This window comes from Pagrus major, chromosome 5, assembly GCF_040436345.1.
Source record: "Pagrus major chromosome 5, Pma_NU_1.0".
Taxonomy (NCBI): Eukaryota; Metazoa; Chordata; class Actinopteri; order Spariformes; family Sparidae; genus Pagrus; species Pagrus major.
The window spans coordinates 25,931,594-25,955,856 of record NC_133219.1 but is presented as its reverse complement, the minus strand read 5'-3'; the positions used below and the strand labels follow the sequence as shown (position 1 = coordinate 25,955,856).

Sequence of the window (24,263 nt, the reverse complement as noted above, 5' to 3'; positions counted from 1 at the left end):
CTCTACCAGGGGCCTCGCCACCTTGTGGGCCCTTTTCCGGGGGGGGTCTCCATTCAGGAGATTTGTGCTGCAGCAAGTTGGGCCTTCCCACACACCTTTACTAGGTTCTACAAGCTTGATGTTACAGCCCCTCCATTAGCCCATTCGGTGCTTAGTGTGGCTACACCTTAGTATGTCTAACTCTCAGGACAGTTGGCCACCAGGTAACATCTGCCCCAACAATCCAGGAGTCAGTATTTTTGTGAGACCCAAAACGAATGCTACAAAAAGAGCTGAAGGTTACCTGCATAACCGGTTCTCTGAGTAGCATGTCTGACCAGACCACCCTCCTTGCTCTTTTGTAGCAAGGAAGAGGTGAACGTTTTTGAATGACTGGCAGCGCAGTGTCAAGCCCTTTTTATAGGGTCTCCACCCTCCATGTGACTGAAATGCCTTGCTCCAGCCAATCCTGGCTGGCAGAATACAATAGGAGCTTCTGGTGAGGTCACGCTGAAGGCGTTCCCAATGTGAGACACTCATGCTACTCAGAGGACCGGGGTTACACAAGTAACCTAAAGTCTTTAATGCACACAACACCACAGTAGTTGTTTGGGTTGTCTCAATATCAATTTCTGATATCATGAAGACCATCACATTTCCTAAATTCACCTCTATTCAGCTTTGCATCGAAGTTGCTCTTTTTTTAATCTTACCTGTCTGCCTCTCTGTTTTTACACAGAAGCTCCAACACTCTGCAGAATGGTTTTATCTGCTTTCATCAGATCTTCAAATATCTCATTCATACACATCTCTACGGCCTCATCTGACATCATTTTCACTGACTGATGGACCACAGTGTGAGGCAAAATCTGAAAATCTTTAAACCAAAAATTTGATACCAAACAAAGTTCAGAATTAAATATGCATAAAGAAACTACATGAGCTCATCAGTGAACTGACCTCAGAGCCTCAAGTCTACAGTTTGGACTCTTCAGTCCAGCAGACAGCCACTTCACTCCTGGATCCATGAGGTAGACGTTTTCACTGAGGTCCAGCTCTCTCAGATGGGAGGGGTTGGACTTCAGAGCTGAGGCCACAACTTCACAGTGATTCGATGAGATTTCACAGTCAGCAAGTCTACATGACACATTTGTAACAAATATGTTATTATGAAAGAGGAGACGACGATGAGACGACGACTATGAAAGAGCAGATCTCATTTCACTGTGAAAATGTTTTTCTTGATAGAAGAAAACCATATTTACAACTCAGTGGACCTTGATAGTTGGGAAGGAGAGTCTCTCTTTGCTAGCCAACTGCTGCTTAAAGGCTCACTCCCATTTGTGGGAATATTTGTTGACTTTGACAAAAGTTTTCTTTCCAGTTACTTAAAATCTCTCAGGTTTGGCTATAATCACTGCTAGACAATAGCAAACTTTTTTCCTAATCTACATAGATCAAAAACCCTTGAATATAAAAATGACAAATTTAAATTAGCTGAGAAACGTTGTATGGTGTACAACAAGGTGTAAAATGTTTTAGTTTTTTTTTTAGCTCCCCCTGTTTACTTGTATTGGTTTACAGGCCAGTTTTGTCTGGTCCAATGTAGTAGAAACATTGACGTACGATCCAGCAGCCAATGGGGTACCTACATTTCTATATCTATGGCTAATGTTAGTTAACAATAACAAACTTTAGATATTGTTGTGTAACTCACATTACTGAATCAGTTCAATGATCTCCAGTGAGAACAACAGACAGGGCATTTGTTATTGACAAAAAGGAAAAAGTAATACTCCACACTGATTTATATTTTCATCTGGACTTACAGAGCCTTTCTGCAGTTCCTCACAGCTGGAATCAGTCTCAGTCGGCCCCCCTTTGATGTGTTGTACTTCTTCAAGTCCAACTCTTCCAGTACCTCTGACATCTGCAGCATGTAGGCCAGACCTGAGCAGTGGATCTCAGAGAGTTTCTCCTGAGATCTTTTCTCTGACTTCAGGAACTTTTGGATCTCCTGATGTACTGAGTGGTCATTCATCTCCATCAGACAGTGGAAGATGTTGATGCTTCTGTCAGGAGAGATCTCATCACTGTTCATCTTCTTCAGGTTGTTAATTGCTCTCTGGATGCTGCTAGAACTGGTATTTGTCTGACCCAAGAGGCCTCCTAAGAGTATCTGGTTGGACTCCAGAGAGAGGCCATGAAGGAAGCGAACAAACAGGTCCAGGTGACCATTTTTACTTTCAAGGGATTTCTCTATGGCATTCCTGAGAAAGACATCCAGGGATGGGCCAAGGCTATCATCACCTTTTTCAAAAAGCTTATAAATCTTCTCGAGAAAAGACTTTGGGTTCGAGTCCCTCTGTTTGTATTTTTTTAGGAAAGCCTCCAATACCTCTGCATTCCTGTTGATGTAACAGTGGAGCATGTAGACTGCAGCCAGAAACTCCTGAACGCTCAGATGAACAAAGCAGTAGACAGTTTTCTGGAAGATCACACTCTCCGTTTTGAAGATCTCTGTACAAACTCCTGAGTACACCGTGGCCTCTGTCACATCGAGACCACACTGCTCCAGGTCTTCTTGGTAGAACATGATGTTTCCTTCCTCCAGATGTTCAAACGCCAGTTTCCCCAGATTCAGAAGAACTTCCCTGTCATTCTCCGTCAGCTCCTCTGGACTCGTCTCATGTCCCTTGTCATACTTCTGCTTCTTTTTTGTCTGAACCAGCAGGAAGTATGAGTACATGTCAGTCAGAGTCTTTGGCAGGTCTCCTCTGTGGTCTGTGGTCAACATGTGCTCCAGAACTGTAGCAGTGATCCAGCAGAAGACTGGGATATGACACATGATGTGGAGGCTCCTGGATGTCTTGACGTGTGAGATGATTCTGCTTGACAGATCTTTATTGCTCAATCTCTTCCTGAAGTAGTACTCCTTCTGCGGCTCAGTGAAACCACGTACTTCTGTTGCCCTGCTAATGCATGAAGGAGGAATCTTATTGGCTGCTGCAGGTCGAGAAGTTATCCAGACGAAAGCTGAGGGAAGCAGAGTCCCCTTGATGAGGTTTGTCAACAGCATGTTGACCGATGACTTCTGTGTGACATCACACACAACCTCTTTGTTGTGGAAATCCAATGAAAGTCTGCTTTCATCTAGGCCATCAAAGATGAACACAAGTTTATAGACAGCGAGCTTCTCTGCTGTGACCTTCAATGTCGGATAGAAAACATGGAGCAGCATAAGAAGACTGCACTGCTCATCTTTGATCAAATTCAGCTCCCTGAACGAAAGCAGAAACAGCAGATCGACATCTTGGTTTTCCAAGCCCTCTGCCCAATCGAGAGTGAACTTCTGCACTGAGAACGATTTTCCAATGCCCGCAATGCCATTCGTCAGGACGACTCTGATGAGTCTCTGTTGATCAGGTAAGGCTTTAAAGATGTCATGGCACTTGATTGGAGTGTCATGCAGCATTTCCATCTTGGAGGATCTCTCAAGCTGCCAAACCTCATTTTGGGAATTAACTTCTTCACTCTGTCCCTCTGTGATGTAGAGCTCAGTATAGATACTGTTGAGGAGGGTCCCACTTCCCATTTCATCAGTTCCTTCTGTCACACATTCCCATCTTCTCCTGAGCCTTTTCTTATGTTCATTTAAAATCTCCTGCAGACCAGTTTCTGCTAAAAGAGATGAAAAATGTGAGACTAAAGAATAAGATCTTTTAACTTTGATGATTATTTTCATTACCAGTATAAAAATGATCAATATAAAAGCATGTCAATCTTACATTACAAGTAGTGTTGTGATGTTGTAGTATGACAAAAATAGCTGAAAACTGTAGCTTACAGTTAGATAGCTAATTGGCTTTCTATTGTAGCTTTAAAACTGATTTTAGCAGTGCACTTTTCCTCAGTGGATGTTTGTTTGGTCATTTGTTGAGTTGGTGTGGGTCTGAGGACAAATGTGTGTTTCTATAGTAAGTAACAGAGAAAAACGAGAAATATGCAGGAAAGCTAGAACAGTGATGTTACTACTGAGTTTAATAGTTCTCCATCTTCAGACAGAGAACAAGTAGGTTTTTGGTTGATCCAAAGACAGACAAATATATATTTAATATAAATGTATTTCTTTTGAGTTCAGATTTTTTCTTAAAGGGGAAAAATGAACAAGTGATACAGAGCAGATATGCATGCTGGAGCAGAAAAAAAAATTTCAGTTGGACTTTAAAGCTAGGGTTCTTAAGTTATTCTGTTATATTTACAGAAAATCTAGGAACATACCAACAGCAATCAATAAATCAAATGCTCTAGTATATGTGGCTGTTACAGGCACCCAGTAAACCTTTCCAATCATTTCATTTGACCCATATGAAAAGACTGTCTTTTTATACTGTATCTACCTGCCTGGCTGCACGCACATGGCCATTCACTCATTGAGCAGTCAAGTCTTGCTAGGCGGATGTATAGTTAAAGCTAAAAGTGCTCACAATACACAGCCTCTGAGCCTGCCGGTCAGCAGCTATCCTAGTATCACAAACCAAAAAGCCCTGAGCCTGTCATTCTGCAGATAGCTAACTCCTTGGTGTTGTGAAAAACTATTTTAATACAGTGTGATTAAATGTAATCAAATGTCTTGAGTCATATACTTTGTGTGAAGAAACTATGTTACTGGGTAAAAGGTACTTGTTTTTCCATTCCTCCATCACTGTAAGGGAGAGCATGGTTAATAATATATATCTGTTATATACCTTGACTGTGCACCTATGGTTAATAATACACTTGCAATATGTCTAGTTTACTGCACACCTGCAAAACTTAGGCAATAGCTTCATCTTTCATACACTTTAACTTTTCACACTTACATATACAAACATACATGGACCCTGCCCGAAGCTAATGCGGTCAGAGTCAACCAATGGAAGAAGCTGTAGACGAATCAGGCCATGTTTTACACCATTAGAAATGGGTCTCAGTAGGAGTGTTGTTAAGGAATAGGTGGGACTCCTCGAGATCTTGGGGAAGGAATGGATGAGTGTTTGCTAAATTTGTTGTTTACAATTTGGGTTGTTGGATGTCATGTTGTTTTGGGAGGACTAATTAGGTATTTGGTAAAATACAGCCAAGCACAGGTTGAGTAAGGAAAAGTGTGTAAGTAAGTTGAGAAATAAAATTGTTGAGAAGCACAGACCAGTATAAGGAAGTTTAAAATAGAGTTGTTTGATTAGTGGTTGCTGTTGGATTAATGATTGCTGTTGGATTGATGGTTTTGAGGAATGAGGAATATTGGTGCTGAGAGAGAGAAAGCTCATTTGTGGTACATCTGTGATTTTTTTAAAGGAAGTCTGCTTATGAAATAAGCATAATAATTGAATGATCAGTTGTGTTTATAAGTTGGATTTTTGACTTGTATGGAAATGGATATGAGAATTATGTAACTGTACTTGGTGTGGCAAGGCTAAACTCCAGTCCTGTTTTCTTGATATTGAGAAAGTGTACCTAAGGGAATAATTGTTTCCCTCAGTGTTGAGAAATAATGTCTGAGAAAGTCCTTGTTCTACTTTTCTCATGGTTGACGACGTGTATCTAAGAAAGTGTTGGGGAAGTGTAGTGTTGGGGAAGTGTATCAGGTAAAAGTTGGGTAAAAACAGGAAAACAAGGATTAAAATAGAGGTCCATTGAGATAAAGTAAATAATTAGAGCTGGCACTGCTGTGGCTACATAAACAACACCAGATAAAATAATACTAATAAGTACATAAAATAAATACAACGCAAGTAGTACATTAAACACTACAAGATAAAAGCAGTAATAAGTAAATAAAACAAATAAAACGTGAGTAGTATAAGACATAAGTAATGATGAAGGTAAACGGAAGAGGGAAATAGTAGTGAAGACCAAATAATTACGCCAGAGATTACAGTAAAAAAGAAAACATAGAGACACTGGGAATAAGAACACGTTTTTTTCTGGAAAGAACATGCAGTGGCAAGACGCACAGCTGATCATTTAAAACTTTGGCAAATCACAAAGTTTATTAATTTGAAACAAGATCAATTTATAGAGATAATGGGAATAAACGGGGAGGCCGTAACTCCGCGACTGCGCCTTTCCATCTTTCCCAGGAAAGTTGAGTGGGAAATACCAATGACCCAGAGGAAGATGGGACAGAAATATTAGAGTATAATCCTTGGATAGATAATATAAACCAGCTGTCACAGCTGATAAAATAATTGTGTTGATACCAACAAAAGACTCAGACAGTCGGCCGGAAATCCAAAGAGCACTAGCAAGCAGTGCAAGACAAGGGCTGGACAGGGAAAAGAGGACATAGGATCAGCACCAATAGAGTTAATGCAGCGACATCCTGGTCGCAAAAAAAGTTGGCCCAAAGTGGGCACCTGCAATATGACGTGTTGTGATGAGAAGGAGACTGAAAACAGGCACATGAGATCAGATACAAAGGTCAGCTACAGAAGAAGAACAAACTAGCAAAAGAAAGGGAAGTACTGGGGTGGTTCAGACAAGAGGGAAGGAGAAGCCAGATGATGCAGTGGGAAGATACAGGGCCGACGGAGAAACAGGGATCAGGCCCCACAGCTCCCTCATGGCCAGTAGAACCACCACCTTACCCACAAGACAAAGCTCCTCTTGAGACGGGACAGTATCCCGTATTGGTAAGGTGAAAGGACACCGAGATGCTGGAAGTGGATGGTCAGCTGGAGGGGACGTTTGCACTAACTCGCAGAATGCAACGCAGAGAAGCAAAACAGCGACAGAAGAGGAAAGCAAAAAGGAGTAAGAAAAAACATAGAGAAGAATGCACTATCCTGCAGCAAGACTAGCCAGCGCCCAGTCGAATCAAACTGCTCAGAGGAGGAAACAGATGGATCAACCTCAGAAAGCGAGACGTCAGAGGATGAAGTCAAAAGGAAAAGGCAAGCGAGTGAAAAGAGCATCAAATGCCACCAGCAAACAAACTCCACGGAGATGGCAGACAGAAGAGACTATTGGAAGAAGATGCAGGAGACGGATTCAGAAAAAGACATAAGAGAATCTGCAAGAGAGAAGGAGATGAGAGAAACCTGCCAAAGTCTAATAAAGTGTATCAAAAAATTTGCACATCCAGATCAGCATCAGAGGACAGGTTTGACTAGTTTTCCAAGAGACATGATGGGTCAACAACAAAGATACAAAAGCACATCAAAGAAATCGTGGAAGAACTGAGAGAACCATCAAGAAGATGGAGGAGCAGCTGAGACAATTTCCATCCACGTCCATCCATCAAAGTTGGAAGGTATAATGGCACCTGAAGATAGTGAAGGGGAGGAAGATCTACTGGAAAGCTACAAGGAAGTGGTGACCAGCTACAGCCCAGAGAGACCAGGCCACATGAGCAGAGGGGGGACCCGTATGACCTTGAGAAAAGGGAAGATGATTGGGGAGACCACAACTCCAACCCATTCTTGGATGATTAACCAGTCCAGACTCGCTATGTACCTTGGTCCTTAATGGACATGATAGGCCTAGCCCTCACTGATGGGGCAAACAAGTGGATAATGGCACCAGAAGAAAGCACAGCAGGAGTGAGACTGGCACAAGGGGATGTTAAGGCCCTGCTCATGTACGTGGTCGATAAACACACCACTGAAGACATCTTCCAAGCTGCACATTTCGGGTGAGTGGCTATTCATGTGATGGTGTGGGGTTTGGTCGACATTGCAATCACGTGTGTGCTGAACTCAGAAAGCATTACCCTGAAAAGATGGATCCTTAAAAGCTGGGAGCAGAGCAGCTGGAACTCCAATAACACTACTAATAGTAAAAAAGGCCATGTCAGACGGAGTGCAAAAATGGTTAGACAATGTCATGGGATTAATGAAAATAGACTGGCCCCTATTCTCTGAACACATTGTCCATCATGTGGAGAATTACAGAAAAGGAAAAAGTCAAGAGGAGGAGATGAAAAAACAACAGGGAAAATAAGCTGACAAAGTTATAGCTGGGGGAACTATCCAAGCAGAAGAAGGAAAAGGATGAAGCCAAAATCCAAGCCCCAGCAGTGGCTGCCACTCAAATGGCTCCTTCAGCTCAAATTGCACCCATGTTTGAGTAAAGACTGAGAACCCTCAAGGATATGGACAGCCAGCCCCACCCAATCACTCCACTGCACTATTGCCACCAATCCATGCACATGTCAATCAGGGAGGAAGCAACTACCGCCCTTCACAGGGAAGAGAAAAAACAATGCCAAGGAGCAAGTCAACACAGCATGTATGATGAAGGAGAGGTCCACCCACACAAGTCAGGAACTCTCATTTCAAATCCACAGCTGAACAAAGCACTACCTGAAGATAACTTGTGCTGGGTCTGCGAGCAGCCAGGCCATCACCAGAGACACTCCCCAACTAAACCTTGGATGGGCACGACCGCAAACTTGCAAGAGAAGCTAGAGGGGGAGGTAATGTCACTAGTCATTTCATCACAACCATATGATGAACCAGCCATACAAGTTCTGATACAAGAACAAGAACATTCCTTTATGGTGGATACAGGTGCCGCATATTTATGCATTGGGAAAGAAGGCTCTCAACTCCCCCTCTCAAATTCATCTGTAAAGATGATAGGCTTCTCTGTCCAAGGGGCATCACCTGTGATTTCCCAGCCAGTCCCAATGCTGATTGCAGGCAAAACTATATTTGCACCTTTGCTCTAGTAGGCCCACACCCGTCAACCTGTTAAGAGAAAAACTGTGTCCACTGAAGGCTAAAATCATACGTACGCAAGATGGCCTCCACCTAGACTTTCCTGATGATCCACCAACAGGAATGATGCTAGCAATGAAACAGCAGAAAACCACTGACCAAGTACAGTCACTCATGTATGATGACGATCAGAATCACACAGACTACGAATCATGTTGGGATGACCTAATAAACAAAAAACATTTCTCATCACAAGTGAAGATATATACTTGGGACTGAGGGAGCAAAATTGCAGGAATGGTTGCAGGTCTGAAACTTAATACTACACATCTCCCTGCTGATAGCAGAGGTACGTGAATCTCATGAACTGGGTCCAATGATGAAGGCTGCCACCCATGTACAAGAGTCGAAACCCACTGAAAACAAATTTGTGCACATCTCTGCTTACAGACAGTACCGCAATGAAATACTGTGATGAGGTAATGACAGAAAAGATTTTTTTGGAAGGAAACCCCCCCACGCACACATGTTGGTAACAGAGAATGAGCAGCAGCTGCTAGACAAAGTCCCGCGACGGCTATGGTCAGCTCACAAGACAGATGTAGGATACACTATATTGCCAAAAGTATTCATTCACCCATCCAAATAATTGAAATCAGGTGTTCCAAGCACTTCCATGGCCATAGGTGTATAAAATCAAGCACCAAGGCATGCAGACTGTTTCTACAAACATTTGTGAAAGAATGGGTCGCTCTCAGGAGCTCAGTGAATTCCAGCGTGGTACTGTGATAGGATGCCACCTGTGCAACAAGTCCAGTCGTGAAGTTTCCTCGCTCCTAAATATTCCACAGTCAACTGTCAGTGGTATTATAACAAAGTGGAAGCGATTGGGAACGACAGCAACTCAGCCACAGTGGTAGGCCACGTAAAATGACGGAGCGGGGTCAGCGGATGCTGAGGCGCATAGTGCGCAGAGGTCGCCAACTTTCTGCAGAGTCAATTGCTACAGACCTCCAAACTTCATGTGGCCTTCAGATTAGCTCAAGAACAGTGCATAGAGAGCTTCATGGAATGGGTTTCCATGGCCGAGCAGCTGCATCCAAGCCATACATCACCAAGTGCAATGCAAAGCGTTGGATGCAGTGGTGTAAAGCATGCTGCCACGACTCTAGAGCAGTGGAGACGCGTTCTCTGGAGTGACGAATCGCGCTTCACCATCTAGTGATCTGATGGACGAGACTGGGCTTGGCAGTTGCCAGGAAAATGGTACTTGTCTGACTGCATTGTGCCAAGTGTAAAGTTTGGTGGAGGGGGGATTATGGTCTGGGGTTGTTTTTCAGGAGCTGGGCTTGGCCCCTTAGTTCCAGTGAAAGGAACTCTGAATGCTTCAGCATACCAAGAGATTTTGGACAATTCCATGCTCCTAACTGTGTGGGAACAGTTTGGGGATGGCCCCTTCCTGTTCCAACATGACTGTGCACCAGTGCACAAAGCAAGGTCCATAAAGACATGGATGAGAGAGTTAGGTGTGGATGAACTTGACTGGCCTACACAGAGTCCTGACCTCAACCCAATAGAACACCTTTGGGATGAATTAGAGCAGAGACTGAGAGCCAGGCCTTCTCGTCCAACATCAGTGTGTGACCTCACAAATGCGCTTCTGGAAGAATGGTCAAAAATTCCCATAAACACACTCCTAAACCTTGTGGAAAGCCTTCCCAGAAGAGTTGAAGCTGTTGAAGCTGCAAAGGGTGGACCAACGTCATATTAAACCCTATGGATTGAGAATGGGATGTCACTTAAGTTCATATGCGATTCAAGGCAGGTGAGCCAATACTTTTGGCAATATAGTGTATGTTAAATCAGCACCACCAGCCCACATTAAAGTTAAACCAGGGTCCAGGCCTCCACATCAGAAACAATACCCTCTCAAGCAACACACCATTGAGGTTACAAGAGCCCTTGTAACATCCCTATTTTTCCTATCAAAAAGCCACACTATAGTGATTATCGATTGGTACATTATCCAAGAGAAATTAACTCCATTGTAGAAGCTGAATGCCTGTTGTCCCTGATCCACACACACTGCTCTGAAACATTCCTCCTGATGCAAGGTGGTACACAGTAATAGATCTATGTTCCGCTTTTTTCAGTGTGCCACTGCATCCAGATTCACAGGATTTGTTTGCATTTACCGACCAAGTTGAACAGTACATGTATACCCAATTGCCACAGGGCATCTTGTTGACGCAAGACCTGCATCACCTTGACGTCCCAAGCACTGTATTACAGTATGCGGACGACTTGCTTGTGTGCAGCCTATTAAAAGAACAATGTGAGAAAGACTCCATCACAGTACTGACTGCATCGGCAACAGGAGGACACACTGCAGTGTGTAGCAGACAATTGTGTGAGGATAAGAGAAAAATTGCTCCCTCGCAAGTGGAAGCAGTAACCAAAGCTCCACAACCACAGACAATAGGGCAAATGCTCCATTTCTTGGGAATGATGGGATACAGCCGGCCATGGATATGTGACTATGCAATCAAGACTGCACCACTAACAGCTCTGATAAGGGCAGCAGGACAGACTAACAATGCAGCACAACTGACGTGGACAGAAGAAGCAGAAAGGAACTTTAGCGCATTCAAAGGAGATCTGCAGTCTGCTCCAGCACTAGGAAATCCAGATTATGCCAAACCATTCCATATTTATGGTGCAGAACGATCGGGCTATGCGTGCAGAGTATTGAAGCTAGACTCACCAACTGGCAAGCAGCCATTGGCCTATTATAGCACAAAATTTTTATAACCTCGAATCTGGATTGCCACCCTGCTACCACAGACTCGCTGCAGCAACCTTTGCATATAAAAAAGCTTCATCATCAACAATGGGACAACCAGTGACTTTGTACACTGTAACATGTGCTACTCAATAGCCCACGTTTTGTTTCGACACAAGCCAGGAAGACAGGCTATGAAGTAATATTGTCTGCTCCTGAGCTCACCATTCAATGTTGCAACACTGTAAATCCTGCTACCAGGATGGTATTGAGATCTGATCTGCATAATCAGCCAATCACAGCCATTTCACCTCTCATCCAAGAGACTTCTTCAATTCTAAGTAACTGGAGGTGAGTTGCAGGCTTTTAAACTCTGTGTGGGAGTGTCCTTCGGAGTTGTTTAGGACATGTGTGAGCTCTGAGTTTCAGAGTCGTTAGGGCCACTTGTGGTTTGTTGACCCAACCTGCCTTTGGTGTGGGTTGCTAGAGCTAGACGAGCCCAGGTGTGAATGGTTGTTAAGCTGTCTGGAGAGGGAACTCAGTACTGAATTGCAGGTGGGTGATAAGTAATGTCATATGCCATCTCCTCTGTTGAAAGACGGTCATTCCAGTTTGTCTGTGTCATTTGTTTATGCAGAGGTTGTTTTGTCTCCCCAATGTACAAATCTGTGCAGTCCTGGCTGCATTGAACAGCATAAACTACATTACTCTGCTTATGCCTGGGTGTTTTGTCCTTAGGATGGACACGTTTCTGCCTCAGCGTGTTGGTAGGTTTGAAGTGAACCAGTATATGATGTTTATTGACGATCCTCCTGAGATTCTCAGATATTCCTGTGTGCGACATAAGGAATGACGATGTTGTCATGTTTTCCCGTCTCCTCCTCTCTGTCTGCTCTGGATCTTTGAGAGGTTTTGACAAAGGTCCAGTTTGGTGCTAAACACAGACTGGACTAGTCAGTATCCTAGCTCCTTTGTTCGGTAACACTCAACACCACATCAAAAACTGCATGGCTTTTCCGCAGGCACATGTTGCAAACACAAGGGGATGGTGACAGTAGGAATAATTTGTACAAGCAAATGGTGCACAGAGATAAACATCCAGAAGACCATGACTGCTAAAATAGCTTGGACGTGGATAGCACCGAGTCCAAAGCACAACAGCATGTGAAGGAATAATATAAGGTTGCGCTGGTGAAAACTACAACATGGAAGTCCAACATAAGGAATGATTCTTCTATAGCATGTCATAGATGGAAAGGTCTGCCACATGTAAGGCCCCTTCCAGGTGTAGACGAGTGTGAGACCCAGACTGATTGTTTTGCACAGTGTGTTATGAGGATGGCAGCAGGATGGCCGAGCCACACTTAAATCAACACACCCTTCCAGGCTCATTTTGCTGATCTAACTGCTAAAGAAGAGTACCAAGTACCACCTGCTGTTCATATGACAAAAGGGACAGTATTTCCATTCTGTGTGGCAAGAGGGAAGATACTGGGGAGTTTGTGAGGCGAGACCCAAGTATCAATAACATCCTTGAGGCCGGAAACCTGATCCAATGCAGACGAGAAAATTACACATATGCCCGATCTCACAGTACACGGTCCACCAAAGTGTGCAACACCACCCAAGAGGCGAAAATACAGTGTAGGAGTGTTGATGAACGTTCTCAGTCATCCAGGTCATGGTAATTCCAAGAGCTGTATCGTAGGCAACTGGATGTGTTTCAGTTTCTTGAAGACCTTTCACCTCTCATCCAACAGTGTAGGAGTGTAGTGAGGGGTTAAAGTGCTTATGTGATGGGACAGAACCTTACACACGCGAAGAGGATATGGATTCACAATCTTACCAAGGGAACTAAACCTTTGGCAGATATATTTTGGCTGTGTGAAAACGATAGACGTGTAAAGGCAGTGCTGCCAGCTAATTGGGCAGGGATATGTGCTCTTATTAGGCTGACAGGACCAATAATAATTGCCCTTTCCAACAAGGTTACTAAGAGAGAGGCAGGGATGTAAAATCAAGCTCGTCATGGAGAGGAGATGAAAATATGTATATTACACATATATATATACACATATACATATACATATATACACATATGTACATACACATATACATATACATATATACACATATGTACATACACACATACATATATACATATATACATACATACACATATACATACAAACATACATACACATATACACACACATATATACACATACATATACATGCATACATACATGTACAATATTCTATTTTAGCCTACTTTCCTATTTCTTAACTTGTTTTAACGTTTTGTTTTAATGTATTTTAATTGCTTTTAAGGCTTTGAACTGCACTGTAACTTTTATTTTCTCTGTTGAATAGTAATTTTTCCTGGATTTCTGTTGATCATTGTGATAGTTGGGTGACTCGGACCAATTCAGGGCAGAGTAATACCGGGTTCTGGGAACGCCGGAGCTAATAGGAAGAAAAGGTGTTTTTTCCTATTAAGCTGTTTTACCGCTGGATTGGGGGCCAACTCAGGGCAGAGTGGAACCAAGTGGAGACAAGGGGTCTCTTAAGGTTATCACCGCTGGTTGGCTGCTTTTTCAGAATTTGTAGCGTAAACAAACTGAATTCACGGTGACGACCGGGTCTTAAGGATAAATATAAAGTGCACTGGGACGAGTGACAAGTACAACAATGGGAGGTAAATCCAACAAAAACCAGGAAGCTGGTGTAAGAAACCTATTCTATATTCTTTTTTAGCCTACTTTCCTATTTCTTAACTTGTTTTAATGTTTTGTTTTAATGTATTTTAAATGCTTTTACTGTAATTTTTATGCGCCTGTAAAGCACTTTGAGTTGCCTTGTGTCTGAATTGTGCTATACAAATAAACTTGCATTGCCTTGCCTTGCCTTGCCTTCACATATACATACACATAAACATATACACACACACATATACATATATATTAATTATATATACATATATACATATACACACATATATATACATATACATATACACACATACATATACACACATATATACATATACATATATATACATATATACATACATACATATATACATATATATATACATATATACACACATATACACACACACATATATATACATATATATATATATATATATATATATATATATACTCCCTCACCAAAGGAAAAAAAAAACAGCTTTGCAGCTCCTGTGGCTGAGAGCCAACCGCATAAGTGATGATGATTGGCTAAGAGTTCGTAAGCCAATCAGAGGCAGTGTTCAGTTTACACACAAACCACACACGCACACAGCAGCCTCACACACACAAACTAGCAGAGGTAAGCTGCAGTAATGGCGAGTCCGGAGGGAAAGTTGGCATTTTCAAAGTGGAAGTACAGACACTACTTTAATCTCCTTAAGGTAAAAGGCAAGAACGTACATGTGAAGTGTACATTATGTCCCAGAGCGAAGTGTTTGTCCACGTCCGTTGTAAGCAACTCTAATCTAATGAAGCATCTCTCAACGGCACACGCTTCTACAGAAACACCGTTGTTGACACTGCTGACGATGATAGCAGGCCAGGTGTGGCTAACGTGAGCTCCGCTAACAAAGGACACGGAGCCACGCCGTCCAAGCAGCTAAAGCTGGATTTTTCTGCTCCAGCTTCACAAAAACTTGTGACACAGACTGAACTGAATGCAATGATAGGCAGGTATGTTGTTGAGAACATGCTCCCATTATCAACAGTTGACTCAGACTCCTTCAGAGCCCTCATTGGCAAATTACCGGGGAGAGCAGGTGCCGGTCCGCCATGCAGAAAGACATTTTCTAAATACATAGATGCCGAGTACGCTAAAATGAATGCCGAGCTCAAAAGGGGAATTGAAGAATTAGAATATGTCTCTACTACTGCAGACATTTGGACTGCACATAATAGAAGCTATCTTGGCGTAACTGCCCATTGGATACATCCACATAGCATGGAACGAAGGAAAGCAGACCTGGCATGCAGACGGTTTAAAGGCCGTCATATTCATGACAGTATTGCAACTGAGCTTGACAACATTCACTCACCTATGGCATATCCCACAAAATAACATCAACTGTCATGGATAATGGCTCTAATTTCGTCAAGGCCTTCAAAAAATCCCAGCTAGTCGAGGAGGATGAGTCTGGGGATGATGAGGATGAGGTGACTTTTATGAACATTAATGATGTCTTGCAAAACATTGTTGGTGATGATGATGTTGTGATTACTTTGCCGCCACATCAGAGATGTGCATCACACACCTTAAACCTTGTTTCATGTACTGATGTTGACAAGTGGATACTGTCAAGACCAGAAACAAAAGCAATATACAGAAGTGCTACGACCAAATGCACAGCCTTATGGAACAAGGCTAGCCGTTCAACTGTGGCTGCAGAGACTGTCGATGATGTCATCACAAGGAAGCTGCTAGTCCCTTGCACTACGAGGTGGAACTCGTTTTATGATGCCCTTGCTCGCATCTGTGAGATCCCTATAGTCGAACTGAACACCATCTCCTCCAAGTTCGGGTTGAAAGCCATCACAGAACGGGAGCATCAGTTCCTCAGGGAGAACTGTATGGTAATGAAGCCACTAACAGTAGCCTTAGACATTCTTCAGGGAGAAGACAACAGTTTCCATGGCACACTCCTACCCACGCTGGAGACATTGATGTTCAAGACCCTGGACCTGAAGAGTGGTCTGCAAATCCTTGTTGACCTTCCAGAGGTAATTGTTACGGTAAGAACTAGTATTTATCTTTAAATACATTAAATACATCCATACATAATGAAAAAAATATAATGTAAAATGAAATATATTTTTAAACATACTCATAGTGTGTAATGCTCTGTGTGTGTGTAGATAGTCAGTATAATATGTCCTTTGCATTATATATCATTGCAGGCAATCAAAACAAGATTTGCAGAGGTGCTGGAAAGCGAGAATGCCATCTTGGCTGCTGTGACTCTGCCCAGGTTTAAACTATGTTGCCTGCAGACACAGGACAGGAAGGACAAGGCAAGTCTGCTGGCAGAGTGCCAGAAAAGTGCTCGAGATGAAGACCAGCAAAAAGGTACTACCAGCACACCAACACGCACTGACTCAGCCATAGAGCATGAGTTCTTTTCCTTTGAGGATGAGGATGACACCTCTGCTACTGCCGAAAGTCAAGTCGTGGATTATTTCAAATCAGGAGCACAAGGGATGGACAGTCTTAATGGATTTCCACTAGTAAAGAAAATTTCACTCAAATACAATGCAGCCACTCCATCCAGTGCCCCCGTAGAGAGACTATTTAGCCTGGGGAAGCTCGTCTTCACTCCAAAGAGGAGCGGGCTCTCTGACCAGAAGTTTGAAAAGCTTCTCCTTTTTAGATACAATCACTGGTTTAAGGGCTAAGATGGTCACAGTAGATGACTGGGTTGGCTGGGTGGATGAATGAATGCATGCATGCATGGATGCATGGATGGATGAGTGTTAGGAAGGAGCATATGGATGGATAGATGAATGAATTAATGTTTAGGAGCTAAAGTTGGAGTTGTCCAAGTAATTCATATACTTTTTCAGTACTATTTTAAAAGTACTTCATATTGTTAAACAATTTTTGTTTTTAAGAAAATACTTGAAGTACAGTATGTCTACCAGTTGTGTGAAGGTTTGATTTATTTAATTTACACTACAGAGAGTTAAAGCACTTCATAGTTAAACTGTTTACTTTTAAGAAAATACTTGAACAGTACGGTATGTACAGAGTTAAAAGCACTTCATATTGTTACACTGTATTTTTGTGATGAAGAAAATACTTGAAGTACAGTATGTCTACCAGTTGTGGTCTGTTGAGGTGCAATAAATATTAAAGGTTATGTGTAGGTACCTGTCTATGCAGTTCTACTCTATGCAACTGGCTTGTGAAACCCACTTAGAAAAAAATCCAAATTCTTAGACATATTTAAACTTAAAAAAAAAAAAGTAAAAGTAACGCAATAGTTATTTTCCCTGGTAACTAGTTATTTTTATAGTGGAGTAATTCAGTTACTAACTCAGTTACTTTTTGGGAGAAGTAACTAGTAATTATAACTAATTACTTTTTAAAAGCAACATGCCCAACACTGCTTGTGACCCAACATTAGCACTTAGCTCACAGCCAGTGAGCCACAGCAACTGCAACAGCCTCCTAACCCAGTTAGCACAAAGCACACTCCTGTGGAGTAACTGTTGTGCCTGGGTAGGTACGTTCATTAGCTAACAAGCCACTAAAAACATCTCCCTGCGAGTGAAAAACATTTTGTAAGTTTATTTTGTTCATTTATTACACTAAAGATAAGACAGCTTGTGAAATGTAGAGAACTCGCCTGGCATACATCTCCCAGCTAAAACTACAGGGGCTATCAGACTATTTCCTCTTGAGGTACAAGTGGTATTAAGGGACAGGATTGACTGGGGCTAGCTGGTGAGCATGCTAACTTCATTAGACATCTCTGTAACACAGCAGCCTACATAGACATCTATGACATAACGTCAACACTGTTGTTTCTTCACACTCTGTTGATAATGTCAGTTTAATGTCAGTTTTCAAGCAGCCGGACCAGACTCTGTCTCTCCATCCACCCTGAAGCACTGCGCTGACCAGCTGTCTCTAGTGTTCACAGACATCTTCAACACCTCACTGGAAATATGTCACGTGCCAGCCTGCTTCAAAGTCTCCACCATCATCCCCATCCCCAAAAAGCCAAGGACCACAGGACTGAATGACTACAGACCTGTCGCCCTGACCTCTGTGGTCATGAAGTCGTTTGAGTGCCTTGTGCTGTCCCACCTCAAATCCTTAACCAACCCTCTCCTGGACCCACTGCAGTTCGCCTACAGAGCCAGCCCTGCACCACACCCTCCAGCATCTGGACTCCCCAGGAACATATGCCAGGATCCTGTTTGTGGACTTCAGCTCTGCCTTTAACACTATCCTCCCGGCTCTGCTACAGAACAAGCTCTCCCAGCTCCACGTGCCTGACTCCACCTGCAGGTGGATCACAGACTTCCTGTCTGACAGGAAGCAGCGCGTGAAACTGGGGAAACATGTCTCTGAATCCCAGACCATCAGCACCGGATCCCCCCCAAGGCTGCGTTCTTTCTCCCCTGCTCTTCTCCCTGTACACCAACGGTTGCACCTCCAGTCACCAGTCAGTCAAGCTCCTGAAGTTCGCGGACAACACCACGCTCATTGGGCTCATCTCTGGCGGGGATGAGTCCTCCTACAGGTGGGAGATTGACCATTTGGTGACCTGGTGCAGCCAGAACAACCTGGAGCTTAATGCTCTAAAGACAGTTGAGATAGTAGTGGACTTCAGGAAGAACCCAGCCCCACCCGCCTCCATCAACCTGTGTGGCTCCCCAGTCAACTCTGGAGTCCTGCCGTTTCCTGGGCACCATCATCACCCAGGACCTAAAATGGGAGCTGAACATCAGATCCCTCACCAAAAAAGCCCAACAGAGGATGTTCTTCCTGTGGCAGCTGAAGAAGTTCAACCTGCCAAAGACGATGATGGTGCACTTCTACACTGCCATCATCAAGTCCATCCTCACCTCCTCCATCACCGTCTGGTATGCTGCTGCCAATGTTAAGGACAAGAGCAGACTGCAGCGTATCATACACTCTGCTGAGAAGGTGATTGGCTGCAACCTTCCATCCCTTCAGGACCTGCACAGCCCCAGGGCCCTGAGGCATGCAGGTAGGATTGTGGCCGACCCCTCCCATCCCGGTCACAGACTTTTTGACACTCTCCCCTCTGGCAGGAGGCTGCGGTCCATCAGGACCAAAACCGCCCGCCACATGAACAGTTTTTTCCCCTCTGCAGTTGCGATCCTTAACAAGTCCTGGGTCCCCCACCCCCACTGACACTGACACTGTCTCTTGCACTCTTGCACTCTGGCACTCAAACCTACCTCTGCCCTTGAATCTTTGCATTACATTAATTCAGAATTTGTACATCCTGTATTTTTAATATCTTCTAAATTTTATATTCCGTCTTTATTTACCAGCCATCCCACACTTTTTGCCTCTGTGTGTTTATATTGTATATATTATAGTCACTGTTTGTTTGTTTATTGTTTATTGTCTTCAATGCATGCACCTTATTCACCAAGAAAAATTCCTCGTCGGTGTAAAATCCCTCTTGGCAATAAATCTGTTTCTGATTCTGATTAGTTTTTTAAGGTTTTGAACTGAAAAATCTTAAATGGCCATCCTGTGTGACAACAACAAGCAGTGTTTTCGGATGACATCAGCAGACAGATGTAGAGACTTACTTAGTACAGTGCTGGTCTGACTAGCTGTCTGCAGTCCAGCTCTTGTTCTGGATTCTCCACACTTGGGACAGATGGAGTCTCCTGATGAACCAGACTGGTCGCAGTACGAGTTGAGGGACTGTTTGCAGAACCAGTGTCCACAGCTGGTAGAGACTGGATCCTTCAAGATGTCCTGACATAAAACACAGCAGGAGGGCTGCTCCTCCACAGAAATATGACACCTCTTCCTCTCTCTGTGAATACAGCGGAAAATATCAAGATTTGGCCAACATGGTCTACAAGCTCTGATGGTATCAGAGAACAGTAAAAGTGTTGTTAATTTTCTTTTTAAAATTCAGCCTTTAGACTGCAATGAAATTAATTGCCAACTCAACACTTTCTACAGCTACACAGTAAAAGTCCACCATAAAGAAAGCTGATTGTGTCCATAACTTTCGCAGTATTTCTTTAGCTGGAATAAGTTAGGTCTGCACTGAGCTTTGAATTGTTTGTAACACCACTGTTGCATTTAAAAAAACAGTTTTCCTTTTTGTGTGTCATTATGTTTTCTGTCACTCTACTGTTCTGGAACAGAGTGGGACATACAGCAGCCCTGGACTTTCACACAACCGAATATGAACACAATGCAGAGAGTTCTGCATGGCCGAGTTGTCTCAATACAGTTACACTTTATAATAAGGGTACAAATCATGTACTTAAGTAATGCTTGCTCATGATGATTTAAGTAAGGGATAATATATAGTTCGGAGGTTGTTATGGAGAAATAAACCCCGACAGGTTGTATGGAACCCCGACACGAAGCATTCAATAGAGCCGTGTAATAATGCATGAATTAATGCAGAATGTATCATGAATTCCTGTTGCTAAGTCACTATGACTTTATGTGGTTAGTTCACACTTAATAGATCATCAGTTATGAATGTTAATTCACAGTTACTTCATACATTAATTGGTATGCGACCAAATTAGCTGGATTTCTCTTCCATAAAAGTTTATTTCAGGACCAGGTATTTGGTCAGCCTCTCTGATAAAAAAATAAATAAAAATAGCTTCATATTTCTACGAGAATAGACCCAACTCAGTTGTCTGTCTGATCATTCTCTAATTTGTAAATTGGTACCTGGCCTGCTAGACGATTTTGGTTTAGTGCATCCCTCTCTACCGTGCTACACTACACTGCTTTCTACAACAACACAAATACAATTAAAAAAAACAACTCATGTTGCACCCATTATTTTGTAAATGTGTCAAAAAATACCACTGGGTCTATTCACATAGAAATATGAAGCTATGGTGAATGCCTGGTCCTGAAATAAACTTTTATGGAAGAGGAATTCAGCTAATTTGGTTGCATATCTATTCATGTATGAAGTAACTTTTAATTAACATTTATAAAGGTAATAGTGACTTGATCATTTCTTAATGGTAAGCAACAGGAATACTATAATTTTACACAAGAGTAATATATAAGCCAATATAGCACTGTAGTATCACAAATGCCACTGATGTCAATTTGATGCTGTATTTCATATGGAATATATTTGTAGTTGAACAATATATAAGAGGAGCACAGCACGATATCTCTGAGTTAGTAAACACATTTGAATAGATGAAACTTTTTGAAACTTGTTACTTTTCTAGTCACACCAGGACTGCATCATGTATTCATTGCAACCCTTTCATCATGTTGAATATAATATACACGTTTGGTTAATGTGATGCATTATGACAGTTTTTCTTTATTAACTTAGCATCTGATAGCTATGGTGAGTGATAAATGGGCCAATCTTAACACAAAGCTAGTCACTTGACTTCCCATACTTCCCCCTCATCCTCTACTACTACTAAGTCTTTGCTCTTCAGACCTGTCAAGTTTTTAAACAAGGTTTCAGTCAGTCATTTAGTTGGTTAAATAGATAGATGGGAACAATTTGTTTCACAAACTTAGTTAGCAAATTTATTGGAGAAGAAATTTTAATATACAAAACAAGATTAACAAATTGTGGCATTCTCAGAGGTAACTGAAAATGTGTCATAAGCTAGTATCAGTTCTCTTACTTTGTGTCTGAGGGTCCAGGTTCATTACTGAAGAACGGAGGTGGCTCTATGGACCAGTCACTCTTCATAGACAGACAGCTCGATACTGGAGACTCTGCTCTCTGCTTGTTGTACTCAAGTCTGCAAACACCAAGTTGTTTTTATTCATATCATGTGAATCTGTCAAAATTCTCTGAAAGTCATTTAAGAAGCTCTAAATAAAACAAGCTACTGCTGATAAGTAGGGGGTTTGAATGTTTGTAGCAGTACAACACGCAGGTAGGGTGTGTGCACGTTTACAGCACATCATTTGTAGAGTAGAATCACATGGTTAGTTCAAAGTTCTATTCGATTGTAAAGTCTTACTGTTTGTGTCTTCAGGCATGTTCATTATCTTCCAGATGAAGAACAGGCCTGTGATCCACATTTTTGAAGTTATGGTCATCATGGGCTGGACAACCATATATTTTTCTAGATTCACAACACTATCATAATAACTTATGCCGCTTCTAGATGCATTTATGTGTTGTGCAGTGTGTTTGCACTGCTAACAATTACTAAATTTTATCTGAATTGTGAATAATGCATCTTCATCTAAATATGAATGTTTGTTGTCTTTGTGAAATGGCTTAGTTACGTATGTTATGTACTAGTTACATTCCATTGCTGCTCTTAGATAAGAACAATTTTTCTAGGTGACTGACAGCTGTCACAGATACTGACAGGAAGATGGGATGGGAACAATTTGTTTCACAAACTTTAGTTAGCAAATATATTGCAGAAGAATTGTTAATATACAAAACAAGATTAACAAGTTGTGGCATTGTCAGAGGTAACTGAAAATGTGTCATATAAATAAGCTAGTATCAGTTCTCTTACTTTGTGTCTGAGGGTCCAGGTTCATTACTGAAGAACGGAGGTGGCTCTATGGACCAGTCACTCTTCATAGACAGACAGCTCGATACTGGATACTCTCTGCTGTACTCAAGTCTGCAAACACCAAGTTGTTTTTATTCATATCATGTGAATCTGTCGCAATTCTCTGAAAGTCATTTAAGAAGCTCTAAATAAAACAAGCTACTGCTGATAAGTAGGGGGTTTGAATGTTTGTAGCAGTACAACACGCAGGTAGGGTGTGTGCACGTTTACAGCACATCATTTGTAGAGTAGAATCACATGGTTAGTTCAAAGTTCTATCCGATTGTAAAGTCTTACTGTATGTGTCTTCAGGCATGTTCATTATCTTCCAGATGAATAACAGGCCTGTGATCCACATTGTTGAAGTTATGGTCATCATGGGCCGGACAACCATATATTTTTCTAGATTCACAACACTATCATAATAACTTATGCAGCTTCAAGATGCATTTATGTGTTGTGCAGTGTGTTTGCACTGCTAACAATTACTAAATTTTATCTGAATTGTGAATAATGCATCTTCATCTAAATATGAATGTTTGTTGTCTTTGTGAAATGGCTTAGTTACGTATGTTATGTACTAGTTACATTCCATTGCTGCTCTTAGATAAGAACAATTTTTCTAGGTGACTGACAGCTGTCACAGATACTGACAGGAAGATGGGATGGGAACAATTTGTTTCACAAACTTTAGTTAGCAAATATATTGCAGAAGAATTGTTAATATACAAAACAAGATTAACAAGTTGTGGCATTGTCAGAGGTAACTGAAAATGTGTCATATAAATAAGCTAGTATCAGTTCTCTTACTTTGTGTCTGAGGGTCCAGGTTCATTACTGAAGAACGGAGGTGGCTCTATGGACCAGTCACTCTTCATAGACAGACAGCTCGATACTGGATACTCTCTGCTGTACTCAAGTCTGCAAACACCAAGTTGTTTTTATTCATATCATGTGAATCTGTCGCAATTCTCTGAAAGTCATTTAAGAAGCTCTAAATAAACAAGCTACTGTTGATAATTAGGGGGTTTGAATGTTTGTAGCAGTCCTTTTAGATTTTATTACAGCATTTCTAGGTGACTGACAGCTGTCACAGATACTAAGAGGAAGATGTGACGAATGATTTATTTCACAAACTACAGTTAGCATTGTGTATTTTCTTAGAAATATCAGCTATTTTACTTCATGTCTGAGGGTCCAGGTTCATTACTGACGAATGGAGGTAGTTCTATGGACCAGTCACTCTTCACAGACACCAAGCTGCATACTGGAGGCTCTGCTGTGGTCTCCCCTTCCTCCAGACAATCACTCATCTTCTGGTTTGAAGTCAGTCTGAGAAGACAGTTACACTGACCGTGAGCTCAGTACACAGCCATGGCCTTTTGTAAACACCTCAGCAGCTTTTTAGATTGCTGGAAATGGACCTTTCAGAAAACTCCTTCCAAGGTGGAGATATTACTCCGTTGTCAGCATCTATACTACATCTGGAGGGACAGAATCAAAAAGGTACTATGAGGA

General features: G+C 42.1%; 1 protein-coding gene across 1 annotated transcript; it reads right to left on the bottom strand.

Moving 5' to 3' along the window:
- Positions 1-1,804: 1,804 nt before the first annotated feature.
- Positions 1,805-24,058, bottom strand: LOC140996714 (NLR family CARD domain-containing protein 3-like). Its single transcript, XM_073467191.1, has 4 exons — positions 23,928-24,058; positions 21,849-21,968; positions 19,791-20,017; positions 1,805-3,660 (listed from the first exon to the last, which is right to left on the bottom strand). The coding sequence occupies exons 1-4, from the start codon at positions 24,056-24,058 to the stop codon at positions 1,805-1,807; spliced, it is 2,334 nt and encodes a 777-aa protein (XP_073323292.1).
- Positions 24,059-24,263: the final 205 nt, after the last annotated feature.